Source organism: Choloepus didactylus, chromosome 4, assembly GCF_015220235.1.
Source record: "Choloepus didactylus isolate mChoDid1 chromosome 4, mChoDid1.pri, whole genome shotgun sequence".
In the NCBI taxonomy this organism is placed as follows: domain Eukaryota; kingdom Metazoa; phylum Chordata; class Mammalia; order Pilosa; family Megalonychidae; genus Choloepus; species Choloepus didactylus.
In genome coordinates this window covers 61,943,954-61,959,144 of record NC_051310.1, presented here as the reverse complement: position 1 = coordinate 61,959,144, position 15,191 = coordinate 61,943,954, and the positions used below count along the sequence as shown (strand labels likewise).

The 15,191-nt window shown below is 42.1% G+C and overlaps 1 protein-coding gene and 1 pseudogene across 1 annotated transcript in view; both read right to left on the bottom strand.

Annotated features, from left to right (window-relative positions):
• PYGL (glycogen phosphorylase L) overlaps positions 1 to 14,337 on the bottom strand; it is a 54,549-nt gene extending 40,212 nt beyond the window's left edge. Inside the window, exons 1-3 of the mRNA XM_037832737.1 lie at positions 14,095 to 14,337; positions 9,142 to 9,243; positions 6,495 to 6,573 (exon numbers count right to left, since the gene is read on the bottom strand). Of these exons, the coding sequence (XP_037688665.1) occupies positions 6,495 to 6,573; positions 9,142 to 9,243; positions 14,095 to 14,337 (424 nt within the window). The remainder of the gene's footprint in view (positions 1 to 6,494; positions 6,574 to 9,141; positions 9,244 to 14,094) is intronic.
• Positions 3,580 to 5,414, bottom strand: LOC119531466 (annotated as a pseudogene).
• Positions 14,338 to 15,191: the final 854 nt, after the last annotated feature.

Genomic DNA, 15,191 nt, shown 5'->3' with positions numbered 1-15,191 from the left:
TGCTAGATCACCATTACTTTTGCTAGTACACATACATACCACCATTCTGAAGTTATCCTTTTGTGCTGAAAGACTTTCAAATCCCTTGTTTGGTCAGTACAAAATACTGTAAGGTGATGCCAGTGCAAACTCTTCCTGAGGAATTATTTACACGTGCATTTTTGCAACCAGACAGAAAGCAGGGTGTATAGCAACTCTGCAGCACCGGAGATGCATGTGCAGTGTTCATGGACAAGGGCATCCATTCTTCTGCAATCTAAGTTACTTACAAATTAGTTTTAACCCTAGACTGCAAAGGGGAAAGGGAGGGTAACTGCTTCAAACTCATAAAAGGGACATAGAAAGCAACTTCTACAGAAAATTTAATAATGCACAACTCATACACTTAGGTTTGTGTTTCTTTTCATTAAACTATTAGGTAAGTGTCACTCTACCAGCTTTTGCTTTCTGCTCCTGTCAGGTCAGGATGCTGACGTAACAACAGGGGCAATGAGAAGACACTGTTATTGAAGCTCAAAAAGACACTGTTACTGAACCTTCAAAATAAGTACCATCTCTCAAAAAATTATCTATTCACTATTTACTTTTACATGTTATTATTTCAAGGTGATTTTATAGCAGAAAAGGACTAAAACATGAACTGGTTTTCTTTTTTAAAGGCCCAGTTTCAGGCTATACATACATACTAGTCAGTCAAACAAATTACATGCACTGATTAACCAGATAATCAGCCTGTAGGTACAATTTTCTGTCTTCAATGATTTGGGCCCCACAAAGGCCAGTATTTAGCAGGGTTGCAGACTCTCTGTAAACTGTATTGGCAAGAAGAACACAAGTAAACATGAGAAGAAAATACTTTCTGGCAGACAATGCTTAGTCAATACAAAATGGAGGCCAAATGGTATTTCTTTTCATATTACAAATTAAGAATTTTGTTAAGAATTTGAATAAAATAAGCAAGATGAATTGCAACTTAAAGAAGTTCTTCATATTGCAAGGTACCTCGAGTGGTCAAGATGAGTAAACAACCAGGTTGTGTGCACTGGGAGAATATGTATTTCCTTTCTAGAGTGCCGTCCCAACATGGCTTTCCAGCACCAAGCCCAGACCCAGAATCAACTGCAGTCATTGTACAGATATTTAGAGAAACAAAATTTTGCAAACTTTCCTTTACTCACCTTTGAGTAACACATACACAATAAAAAGACAATATAAAATATTTCTGGATTAACTTAATAACACAAAATCATCCAAAGATTTCAACGCCAATTCACATCATACAGTGCTTTTATACAGAAAAGTTCTATTGCTGACCAACATAGAATGCTCTCTCCCAGGAAATGCATTTGAATATATTATTAAGATACTGGTGAATTCATCAACATTTGAGGAAATGTTACAAATTGACTTCCTTTCAGAATTACGAAAACCACTCAGGAGGGAACTCAGTTCCAGGTATTATTTATAAGCCTGCAGCCAATACTCCATTGAGAAAAGTAAAATTTGCACTTCATTATAAAATGGAATATCATTATGCTTCCTTGAAACTAGAATGTTACCAATGTAGCAAAACAAACTGTACAGGTCATAATGAGAACCTGAATAAATTCTAACAGTATTTCATTGTTTATAAATACAATCTAAGATGCTCACAGAGTTAAATGAGTCCAATTCCAACTCAAAGTTCACAAAACCCACCAACTCTAATTGATAACTACTTAGGAAAAAATAAATCTGAAAACTTTTAAATTTACCTCTCTGTATAAATATTTTACAAATTGAGGATTTCTACTATTAGATGACTTACTTTCGCCCAATATCACATTTCTAATTCTCTCATCCACCACACCAAAAAAGGACAAACTGAATTTGCAGTCGACTTGATGAAAAACCTGCAAATTAGAAACGTGACAGTATCCCTGATATGTCTTCTTTTTTCCCCAAGTTCTCTGAAAAGATATATCTTAGTCTGACATAGCAGAATAGAGCGAAGCTTATGCTCAATTTAGATTGAGGCAAAATTGAGAAGAAAACCGTTTTTTCCTTGCCACATCTTTCTGTTTTCCTTTGATTTCAAAAATTATGAGCAAAAAAAAAAGAAATAGTAAAATATAAGAACAAATTAATGTTTTATAGACTCTGGTTAAAAGAATTTTCAGCAAAGTACAAAACGTTAAAGCATTCCTTTCTTTACCTTATGTATCAAGCAAATGCCAGGGCTAGCAAACATAATGCTAGTCCTAGATTACTTATTGATTTAAACACACTCACACACACACACACGCACACACAAAATAAAAATTATGAGTACGCTTCAAAAAACAACAACAACAACAACAACAACAACAACAACAACTACAATAAGCACCAGAGCCTTTTATAAGGAACTAAATAGCACTGTGGGTGGAGAAGAAAAAATATACCTTTGCCTCAGCTGGGAGGGAGCCTCAAAGCAGCAGTGCTATCTCTTCCCTATTACACTCAAGAACACAATGTTTAAAAGATGCAGACTTCTTTTTGGTAAGTACATATCCCACCCATTAAAATTGAAATGGATTAGAATGCTACACCACTGGTTATATTTGGATTTAATAACCATATCTGCTCCCTAGAGCATCACGGGAAGCAGCTCTTCTGTTGGATAAATTCTCAACAATAGTAAAAGAGAGCCTTAAAAGTACCTCTCACCCTTAGGTCTGCATACTGCCAATGTCACAGCAGCTGGTGAGATCAGGTTAAGTGATGGAGAGAATGTTAATGTTCTACAAGAGTTGGTCCCCAGCATTTACAGGACTATGCTCATAGTGGAGCAGGGGGGAAATCGACCCATGTGCAGCATGTTTCTATTTTCCCATTTAATTAGCATCCAGCTATGAAGCCATACCCTGACTTCTTTCAGTGGGTTATTCTGTGACACCACAAACTTCTTCAGGAAGTTATCTGTGAGTTTGACAACATGGTTACACAGTTGCAAAGTGCAAAGGCTCAAGGCACAGAGTAGAAGAAATTGTGAACTGATGGGGGCAAAAGTTATAGCAAAAGCAGAGTTAGCGTTTTCCTTTAATAAGACTTTCTAACGTTAGACCAATCCTTTTAAAGGAGGTTATTTTGGTTAAGGGTGAAAAACACTGTATTGTAATGATCTGTTTTTAAAGCAAAATGTGTCTTGATGAGAAACCAATACTCTGCAGTGCCAGCTATACAAATGAAGAAAACAAATGCTTCAGAAAAAAAGGTTCTTCGGCTCTCATATTTTTGGAGGAAGCTGCTGATTTTGGCTGCCAGCTTTCACTTAGCAATGGTCACTTTTCAAGATACTTGTTCCTCATGGAACCTGTAGATAAACTCATTAAAAGATTGTCCTTTTTCAAAATCATCCTCACATCTAGCAGCAAAGGACTGTTTTGTTTTCTTTTAGTTTTGTTTTTTAAAATTACAAACCAAAGTAAGAAGTCCAACAACCTCTTCCAAGAACAGCATTGTGACAGAGTTCCAGAGTGCCTACAGGACCCCCACTGTGCTCCTCTGCAGCTCCAGTGTGTCCTCTTTTCAGGAATAAAAGTACATTCGATACATTCACTATCTGCACCCTCTGGAACTTGCAGATGCTGTTGAGCTGTTATAAGCCACCTCATCTCCAGCTCTCTTCGAGGACTGGTCACCATTCTATATAAGTTGTCTTTGAAGTTTCTCATCTTGAGCAACATATTCAGAAAGTTCATGTTCTACCGCCAGAAGGAGAATGCTTGGAATAAATTTAGAGAACAGAGTTGGAGCCATCTGAACCCGCTCTGGTCTGAAAGTATACGGGGCCTCTCACAGTACTTGCCATAGCTGAAGGTGTGACCTGAAATGGTATTGACTGGGCTTCTGTGAGTGAAGGCTGTAAATGCTTTTCTGCAACATGTTCTGTAAATAGCTTTGTAAGGGCATCTGTTAAGTCTCTGTTAAGCTTGGTTTCAACGTAAAATTTATTCATATATATGAAAAGAGGCACAATGCTCTGTAATGCTCCCATATATTGTCCAAGAGCTATATTAAATCTTTCAATATAAAGATCTGGAGGGCTGGCCTGCAGCTCCTTTGAGACTCTAAGTGATCAACCATCTTTTTAATCAGATCACTATACATTGGTTCCAGTGCTGCTGGCATACACATTTATACACACAACTGTGTATCTGTTCAGGGGATATGGGGATATAGTCACCAGGACTCTGGGTTAAAAGTTGATCTATGGCACCATCCAATTTTGACCAGTATATGCTTTTATAATCTTCAATAGTTTTAACATTCAAAAGAACTTGGAGGTGGAGGTGTTGATGTTGACAGTGGAGCTGGGGGTGGGGGTGGGGGTGGGGGCCGCCTCGGCCAAGGGAGCAGCCGCATTGCAGCTCTTCAGCATCATGATCACCCCACTGGCCTCCAGCGGTGGCCCCATCGAGAGCCCTTCCTCTCCAAGGAGACTGCGGGCACCATCAGTAGCTGCCCCCCCATTCCCCACCCTACAGAGGCTCCCAGACACCAGCTGGGATTGATGGGGAGGGCGGCGGGGGCAGTGGAGGCTGCCAGAAGCCGTCCATGTTCACCACGGCCTCCCAGTTGCTGTGGTTCTGATCGTCCATCTTCAACTCGCTGCCGCCCCTCTCCTCCTCTTCCATGCTCTTCTCCATCCTGCTGGCGCCTGGCACCCACCTGCCTTACAGACAGCTGCCGCCTGTCTCAACCCCGGGCCAGGGGCACTGCAGCCTCCTCAAGCTCATATCGCTGGTGGTGGAAATGGGCTTGGTGGGGAGGGCAGCTGCACGCTGGGTCTCTCACTGCCCACGGGGCTGACTATCTTAAGAGACGGGACTGACCACTGGACGTTTTTAATGCGGATGGATTTTTTTCTTGGAGATCCATCCAGGAGAGTACACAGAGATCAACTTTATTCTTTTAGTCTGCCACACATTATTCTGTAATAGGACATTATTTAGCCTTTCCTCTACTGAATGGCATTTAAATTCTCATATTTGGCTTTTACAAACAATGTTGTGATGATTTTTTTTTTTTTCCACATGCCTCCCTGTGCACATGTTTGAGTGTTTTTGTAAGGTAGATATCAAGAAGCAAAATTGCTTGGTCATAGGTATACACATTTTAAATTTAATGGGGCTGTTAGTATATCTGTAATGTTTCCTTCTATGCCAGTTGACATTAATTCTCTGGATAAAGCCAAGAACTTAAACTGCATCCACACAAAAAGGATATTAATCAGCTAAATCACACCCACAAAATAATAAGTATATCATTATCCACTAGTCAATTAAAAAGAAACAGAAAGGAGAGGCTAGGCCTGCTTACAATTAAGGAGAGTCTAGAACTGCTTATAATTGTGCCTAAGTCTCCCCCTGAGTACCTCTTTGTTGCTCAGATGTGGCCCTCTCTCTCTAGCTAAGCCAACTCGGTGGGTGAACACACTGCCCTCCCCTCTACATGGGATCTGACACCCAGGGGTGTAAATCTCCCTGGCAATGTGGGATATGACTGCCGGGGATGAATCTGGACCCAACATCGTGGGATTGAGAACATCTTCTTGACCAAAAGGGGGATGTGAAATGAAAATGAAATAAAGTTTCAGTGGCTGAGATTCCAAATGGAGTCGAGAGGTCACTCTGGTGGGCATTCTTATGCACTATACAGATAACCCCTTTTAGGTTTTAATGTATTGGAATAGCTAGAAGTAAATATCTGAAACCATCAAACTGCAACCCAGTAGCCTTGACTCTTGAAGACAATTGTATAACAAGGTAGCTTACAAGGGGTGACCGTGTGATTGTGAAAACCTTGTGAATCACACTCCCCTTTATCCAGTGTATGGATGGATGAGTAGAAAAATGGGGACAAAAAAGCTAAAGGAAAAATAGGGCAGGAGGGTGGGGACGATTTGAGTGTTCTTTTTTTAACTCTTATTTTTTTATTCTTATTTTCACTTTTTTGGTACAAGGAAAATGTTCAAAAAATAGATCAGGGTGATGAATGAACAACTATATGATGATAATGTGAACAACTGATTGTACACTTTGGATGATTATATGGTATGTGAATATATCTCAATAAAACTGAATTAAAAAAAAAAAGAAAGAAACAGACAAGACGACACAAGTCAATAAGACAATGGTTCAAAAACTTAGGTCATACCACAACAGTATGTGAACTGAGCCACTGTGAACAAGTAACAGTGAAGAACAGAGGCCCGTTTGGAAACCCTAAGTGAACAGGAAGTATCTGGTTAACATAGGGGTTTTAAGCAATGTTTCCAAGGGTTTTAAGCAATGTCTCTTTTGTTCAGGTTCCCTTCTCTACTGTTTGTCTAGAATTGATCAAACTACAGTGCAAATTCAAGAACAAATGCATTTATAACCAGGTCACACCTCACACCCCTCCTGGGAAGCCCTTCTGGAATCTAAGAAGGGCCGTGCGTGGCATCCGAGAAGGCATCGATTGTCACTTACCAGCGAGCCTCCCAAGACCACCATTGCCGAGGCCGGCGTCTTCTTCAATTTCTTCTAACTCCTCCATATCCAATCCAAGCTGGTGATTGAAAGGAAAACAACACTGGATGCGGCTTCAAATGCAGGCCATTTCAGAAATAACAGCCATTTCCTAGAGCTCTGGGTCAGGAAACCAGGTTTATCTGTGCATTCTCAATCTAGTGTCAGCTACCTCACAGCTGATTCTGACATCAGATACCCACTGCAGGGGCTGGCGGCTGCAGATGCAATTACGAGATGTTATAGCAGCCACAGAGAAAAAGTATGGGCTCTTAGTGACCATCACCAATTCATTATTTTCTAGCTGTATAACCCTTAGCAAGCTACTAAATCTCACTATGTCTCACTTGTCTTATTTTTAAAATGGGGAGGATAACTGATGATATTATATAAGCAAAGCATTTACAATTATTCCCAGGCAAGTATTTCTCAATAAATATTAGCTATTATTATATGTATTATTTTTTGTGCAACAGGTTTAAAACCTGCGAAATAGTCCAGTACCAAGCTGGCATTAACTGAGCTAAAGGATTTTGAAAATTATCAAAAGGTATGAGGCCAGATCTTACTGGATGGATTAAAGATCACCTGTTCATTACCACAACATATTTACTTAGTAGGGCCAAAGGCTGTTAACCCAAAACCAGTTAATGAGTCACTGCCCATGAGACTGGGGTCTGACAGCAGTCAGGGAAACCTCAGCCATGTGGACCAGCTGACAGGACCAAAATCCTCTACCTCTCTCTGGGGTGGATAAGAGGCTGCTGGAAGCTAACAAACATCTGCAACCTTGGAGACGGATGGGATTGGTTGCCAGACCACTCCCTGCCCTAAAGTATCTGAGAATCAAATAGCCAGAGTACACCAGCACAGAATTCTACAGCCCTGGAGGTCACTGTGTTTGGATTTCTTATCTTACAATAAGAAATTGACAGCCAGATAAATTAAATAACCTGCCCTATGTTAACTAGATGGTAATCTAACCTATGTTTGGCTAGAGGACGGGCTGTTATGAAATGACTGTGTTCTTAACTGAAAGTCATGAAATCCATGAAATGAGATATTTAAAATGAAAAATAGTCTACACATTTGCAAACATACATATAAGATGTAACTGTGCTAGAAGATGATGCCTTGGTTTCCATAAAGCCACCCATTCTGATCCCTATCTTTTCATAGAAAGTTGCCTTTTGTATAAATATTATGAAAGACCAAAAATGGCGTTGCTTCTGTTCACTATTGATGGGGCTTTCAAATTGCTCTGTGGTGACTAGAGTTTACTGGGGTCCTTGTGCAAGTCAACTATTAGAGCTAACTCTAAGGAGTTTTTAAATTCTAAAAATCTACGTCTAAAGTAGGATATGAATCTTGAGCAAGTAGAGGTGGATCACTTCATTCCAACTGGCTATATGCTATTTATTCCAAGGGAGATAAGTTATTTTCAGCTGCTATCAGGAGAAGCAAAGAGTAAGGCAGTGGAGGGGAGCTGCGAAGGTTCTTTACAGAATGTGCTTTACAGTGTAGCCCTCATGAAGGAAACCAGTCCTTAGTGACAAACAGGTGGACATAAGAGGGAACACCACCAGGCCAAAGAAAAGGAGTGGGCTGAACAGAGGCTCATTTAGAATTTGTCTTTGAAATGCAGAATCCTCCTTTCAATTATATCATAAAAGTTAAGGACAATTTGCTTTTGGTATGGAGATACGTAAAGCTCAGGGAAGAAACGATTGAAGAGGTTTATCAAAAACAAACTAGTATCCAGTATCCTTGATTCCTGAAGACTATATAGAGCTTATATAGTGTGCCCATGTGATTGTGAAAAACTTTGTAGCTCACACTCCCTTTTCCAGTATATGGACAGATGAGTAGAAAATGGGGAGAAAAAGTAAATGAATAATGGGGGGAGGAGGGGTATGGAATGTTTTGGGTGTTCTTTTATACTTTCATTTTTATTGTTTGGAGTAATGGAAATGTTCAAATATTGACTGTGGTGATGAATGCACAACTGTGTGATGATACTGTGAACAACTGACTGTACACTTTGGATGATTGTATGGTATGTGAATATATCTCAATAAAATTGCTTAAAAAAACAAACCAGTATATTAGGTTTAAGACTTCAGGCTCCTCCTTTAAGAAAGAAATGCATTTTACATCTCATTAAGCAATAGTCAGAGAAAGTATGACAAGAGAATTTTAAAACCTTATCATTCTCACACATTGCCTTGATAAATGAATACCAATCAAACTTTGGTCATTTCTTAAAGAGTAAATAGGAGCCCAAAGTAATGCTTGAGATTCTGGTAGGAGAGACTCAAGTTACTTCCTAAGGTCTTGTTCTGATTTAACTTCTCAAATGTAATTTGCCAGGGTATGCTATAAAGAACTTTGACTGCAAAAGAAAATTCTCATGAGGCATAACTAGCTAACTTGTTGTTGTTGTTATTTCTTTTAAACCACAGATCATCAGTAGTTTATATTTCTAATAGTTTGTGAGATCCAGGTTTATAAATGTAATATTCCAAGTATTTTTTGCTACATCCCTCAAGGTTCTTGAACTGAACTTGAAATTTAGGGACAGGATGAGAGAAAAATGGGGACAACGTACCTGGTAAATGGCCTCATCACAGGCATTCTGAAGACCAAGGTTGATCATGGTGTTCTGTAACGTTCGACCCATGTAAAATTCCAGAGAGAGGTAATAAACCCTCTGAAATGAAGAAAAAAGAGAAGTCATGTAGACTCTCTGAGGTCAGCCTTATTTGTCAACATAAAAATACAAGGTCATATTTTAGGTCACCAAAAAGAAACAAACAGGAAAGAATGACTAACACAGGTTCAAGTGGGATTCCCATAGATGTATGAATGGCTACAGGTTCTAAATAAAAGCATACTGACAACAGCCTTTTGGAAAACCATTTTATACATTATTTTGGCAAACCAATTCAGCATTTTTTACCCACAAGGAGAATAAAAGCAAACTCATCCAACTGGATTATATTCAATGCATTACACCACTTTGTTTTCTTTTTCCTCCTGTTCATGAACCTCATGAATAAAGCATCTGTTTTGGACAAGCAGGAAGTCAGACTGCCATTTTTTCCCCATTCATTAGCAAAATATTTATAGAGTGCTTCTGCAGGTGAGGGTTAGGTGTGTTGGCTATGACCATCTTAATTCATCCAAGAAACACAAAGACAAACTCCCACAAGGTACACTCCGTAACTACAAAGTATTTCTCCTTGACTAATTACCGCAAATAGTTTTGCAATTGATTACTTTAGAATTGAAATTATTCTAGAAAGTCTATTTGCTGGCTTTCAAATAACAAAACACTACTTAAGGTTTACTGGTATTTCTTCTTGATAAAATAGGAGATTTCTCCATTAACTTAGAAATTGTTTGCCTTTGACATGAAAAAAGCTAGAGAAATACTATCAGAGTTGAAAGTAAGGAATGCCAAGGCCAGACTAACCTAAAATCTTTTAATATACATATACAGTTTATTAACTTTTTAAAAAATAGGATCAATGAGTAACTTCATTATATATAACCTTTTACAATATCTTATTCTTCGTGCCAGCTCCCCCTTTCTTCTCTAACAGCTCCCCTTTTCTTCTCCAAAAACAAAACTCTGTAGATGTGCCAATATAAATTTACCTTGTATATAAGGCATCCCCTCGCCCCCATTTCCCAATAAGAACCCAAAAGAAAATGATTTGGCCAACTTGAAAATATATTTTAAAAGTATGAATGCAGTTGAATATAATAAATGCCTATTATAATATTTAACTTTTTAGTTATATATGTATATTTAAAATCAAATATTATATAAAAGGTCAGTTTGGAAATTACATTCTTTCCAACTCATTTCATGAAATACCTGAATTTGAAATCGTCCCGTAGTCAATAGCTGTGTTTTAGTGGGTCGTCTAATGCTATTTTCCAGAGCACATCATCTTCATTTTTACCTAAGTTGTTTGAGTTGTGCCACATTTTGAATGTCTATAATGCTGTCACCAGGGCCCTCACTAGCCTATTCAATGATGTTCTGTGTGAGTTGGAAAAAGCTACCTTTCTTGGGGCAGACATGGGCTAAACAGGTGCGTGGCTCCACTTGTCCCCTTAGCTGGGGCTGTTGTCCAGCTCTCATGGGAACAGTACCTCAAACCATAAATATTAATTTGCAAAATGCCAGGACAGTTTCTTTTCTTCCTTTCCCTAGGTGTATTTTTATGATCACTACCATATAACTACTATGCATTGCTTTATTTTTAATGATCTATAAAAAGCATGTTTATAATTACAGTATATAGCCAACACTTGGAACTGTGAGGTCCTGCCCCAAGGAATAATGTTTACTCTGTGTTAAATTTTCTTACCTCCATTTTGATGATTCCAAATTAGCACGTTCTTAAAACACTTCAAGTTAATGGGTCTTTCTCAGAAAATATGTTGTTCAAAATAAAGTAATTAAGGGAGTAACTCTTTACATGACAGAATCTCTAAGGGCTTGAATTTAAGGTAATTCCCTATTTTGAGGGGGATAAATTTGGTGTGAGGGGAACCTCAGTTGTATTTAGGAATATTTAGAACCTTGAAAAATAGTTCTCCCTATTCGTCCTTCAAACATTTTTTACATATCCCTAACAGTAAAACATTTGAGCATTCTCCAATATCTTATAATTGCATGCATGTACTACAGTACTAATATTTTATGTATGTTATAGAAAAAGCGGACATTTTCAAGGTCAGGGTACATCTGGGAAGATGTATGCAACAGACGGGGAACAGCCAAGAGTTGAGCATGAGACACACGGAGGGAAGGGCATTCTAAGTACTGGGTGCAATGCAGGCAGAAACCAGGGAGTGAGGAGGCACAGGGCATGGATGGGGCAGCAAATTGCTTTGGTGGGAGCGCAAGGTAGGTACAGAAGGGTAATGGGAGATAAGATGGGAAGGACAGATTCAGCTGGACTGAGAAGGGCCTAAAATGCTTGATTAAGGACAGTGACAAGTAATGGGAGCAAATGGTATCTGAGCAGACGGCAATATGTATTGCTTTAGGACACTAAATCAGACTACAGCGCATAGAACAGGATGGAATTGTAAACCCAAACTGCTTCAGGAACCAGGCGAAGAAAATAAATGTGTAATGGAGGTGACATAAAACAGTGAGGAGTACCAGGCCAAGAACTGGAGAGTGCATTCTTGCCCAAAGGCACTGAAAATTAAACTGCTTAAATACGTCTGCTGGCTAGACACATCCCCAGGCTGCCAGTTTTACAACTTCTGGGAAGCAAGGTAACCACTTAGCAGTCTATTGCAATAAACCAATAGCCAGGGGCCTCTACTAGGCAGAGAAGTGAGAATGGAGGACAGCAGGTAATTTCAAGAGAAACCTGAAGAAATCAACAGAAGTTGGCAACTTGTTGAATGGGGAATATAGGAGGAAGTCCAGGATGAGACTGAAGTTTTGTGTCTCTCTTTGGGTGACTGTCAGGATGGCAATGCCATTAAAATTGGAAACAGAAGATGAAGCAAGATTGGGAGGGAAACCATTTGCATTTTGAACACGTGGAGTTTGAGGAAATAGGAGGTAACTAAGTATGTTCAATAAGCATGTGGAAATGTAGGAGTAGAGTTTGAAAAAAAAAAGTCAGACTAGAGATCCAGATTTGGGATTCATCTGTACAGAGTTAATATAGATTAGGGGAGATGGGAGAGGAGGCTGGGAGACAAGTGCCAGCTCTGCTCTATGCTCCATCAGGGCAGGGATCATCCTGCCTAGATGAGTGACTGCCAAGGAGTAGAACACATTATTAACAATTGCTGAATGAGTCATTTTCATTGTCTTATTACCAGTGGATCACTATCAGAGTACTTGGCTTTTGGGGAAGAGGAGAACCCTGAGAAGCAGCTACCCAGAGAACCAGGAAAACCATAGAGAAGCTCCTGGAAGAGAAACATAAAAGGTACGTGTGCTCTATGGTGCTAAGTTCTATGGAGGTGGAGGGTGGGAAAGTAAGGTTCTAAAATATGGCTCATCATCTTACACTCAAGCTTAAAAACTTAAAATAATTTTTAATGCAAACTGCAGTAAGGTGTGCTTAGCAGCTTCTCCTCTGTGCAATAAAAAACATATAGTATATATATGTATGCACAAAGTTTTTCTAAAGATACATAAATAGCTTCCAGCAATTATTACCTTTGGGTAGAGGCACAGGCCTCTGCAGTGGAGAAAAGCTGCTTTCCATTTTAAAGCTTTGTTAAGCTACAATTTCTTACCCTGAGACTCTACTTTCTGTTCTCTTGTAAAAATTCTTATAGGGGTTCTTTGGGCACTGGGATTATGGACCATTCTTTTCTTCTTTGTGCTTTTATTTATTTAAAAAAAATTCCTAATTACCATTTTTAGGTATTTCCCATTGCTTCCAGTATAAATGCCAGTCTTTGGCCTTTTCGGATATGCCTCCAACCAGCTTTTCATTTTCCCTTCCTGATACAGGCTCCCACCCACCTCTCTCGAGCTGCCTGAGCTGCTGACTCACCCTAGCAGCAATCCCTCTCCTTGCCTTGTCTTCCCAATTCCTCCTCCCCCCTTCCCCAGATTGGACAGGCAGAGGTGGTGTTCTGCGGTGCGTGAAAGCACCCTAAGGAACTCTTCATTCCAGCCAGCGCAGTGGAGGAGGGTCTGGGAACTGCCGTCCTCGGCAGCTCCATCCTCAGAAGCCCAGGAGCTCCACGACCCACTCGCTGGAAGTGGGGGTGGGGCAGAGTCCACCACACTCAGGAGGTCACTTCGAGAAGCCCGGGACACTCTGGTCCTCCACTCATGGCATCAATCTAGCTAGCCCTCTACAGGCAGTAAGACGCCTCCCTTCAAGTCCTATTTCCTGCCTTTTCCCCAACCCCCTTTTCTGTTCTTTCTTAGCTCTTACTACCATTTGACAAAGTCTATGTTTGTCTCCCCTCCCTAACCATTAAGTTCTGCGAAGCGAGGGCGTTTTCGTCTGCCATTCGGTTCAGGGCTGAATCATGTCGAATGCCTGGAAGTGTGCTTAGCATACAGGTCAGGAGGCGCCCCTTCGTTCTTGATTAAATGCTGACAGTAGATGCTCCAAAAGCGTTTGTGAAGTGGACAGGCTAGAAAGGCCTGTGCTTTGCTCACTGGGGGTCCGCGGGGGTGGACAGGACAGTGGGCGCAGGTGGGCAGCGCCGCGGAGACGTGAGTGGGGTGTCGGTGAGGTGACTCAATCTATCCCCCGGGCCGCCCGCCCCTTTCCCAGAAACATGTCACCTGGACACCGGGAGGCGCTTCCCCACGGCGAGGTGAGCACAGCGTGGGTAGGAATCACGCTGGAGATTCCCCCGCCCCAGCCGCCGCCGCCTTGCCCACTCCGGGCTGGCGCCGCGGACGCCGCCTGCAAGCAGCGGGGAAAAGCCCGGGTGCGGGACTCGAAGAGCCCCGAGGAGGGAGGCCTTTGGGCCAAGGAGCAACCGGGTGCGGCTTCAGGAAGGGCGGTGTGGACTACCCCCGCGCCCCACCCCGGGTGCGTACCTTGGGGCACTTTTCGTAGTAGTACTGCTGCGTGCGGATCCAGCGCCCCACCAGGTGGTCGCGCACCGTGTGTGCCAGCGCGAAAAAGTAGTCGCGGGGGGTGGCCACATTGCGGTCTTTGACCAGCGTGAAGTGCAAGTGCCGGTTGAAGCTCTTCTTCAGCTCGGCCACATTCTCCACGCCCACGATGCCGCGGATGCTGATCTGCCGGCGCTTTTCCTGGTCCGTCAGAGGCTTCGCCATGGCGGCGGTGTGGACCGGGTCGGGGGGTGGGTAGGGCAGCGAAGCGAGCAGGACTTGCCACCCGAGGATCCCCGGTAGGCGCGCAGGAGAAGGGTGGCGCCGGCCTGCGCCGCTTTTGAGATGGAGGAAAGTTTGGGGGTTCCGCCCCTCGGCGCTGCGCCTGCCCCCGCCGCGCACCCCCACCGTCCCCGCGCAAGCCCGGCGGAGGGAGGTGCCTGGCCCTCCCCGGACTCCGCTGGGCCGCGGGGGCTGGGTTCCGAGCGCAGCGGAACCCCGGCTCCCGAGAGCTCCGCGCGCCCAGCGCCTGAATGGGGTGGGGTTAGGGGTGTTGGCTAAGGATCGGGCGTGATCCCTCTTGGCTGCTTAAGGTGGGCCCTTCGGCGAGTCACGTAGCCGCTCACACGCTCCCTTCCGCATCAGCAGAAGCACGCAGAGCAGCGTTTGTCCCGCCTCCCGCCTCGGTTCTTGAAATACAAGAGATGGTCTGTGGGTGAAAGCATGCTGTTGGCAAACTTTTGTTTTATAAATGTTTACTTGCTACATCGTTATTATTATTTCTCCCCTAGAACGGATCCAATCACCGATCCCCGTAAGCGTGGGAAAGGATCGTGGAGGGTCGGCGCGCTTACTTGGCCCTGTTTTGGTTCCTAGGCCTCAGAGAGCAAGTCCAGGACGCCCCCGGTTGCTTTCATTTATTTTTGAGTACTCAGGGATTTGGGTTTCTGACTCCTAGTTCAATCCACAGCACCCTGCTGTTTGTCTTAGTAAGAATCAGGGACTCCAGGAGTTGCAGTTTTTGTCTAATTACATGGCGGGGACTTTTACATTAGACCCCTGGTTTGCATTGTTTTAAC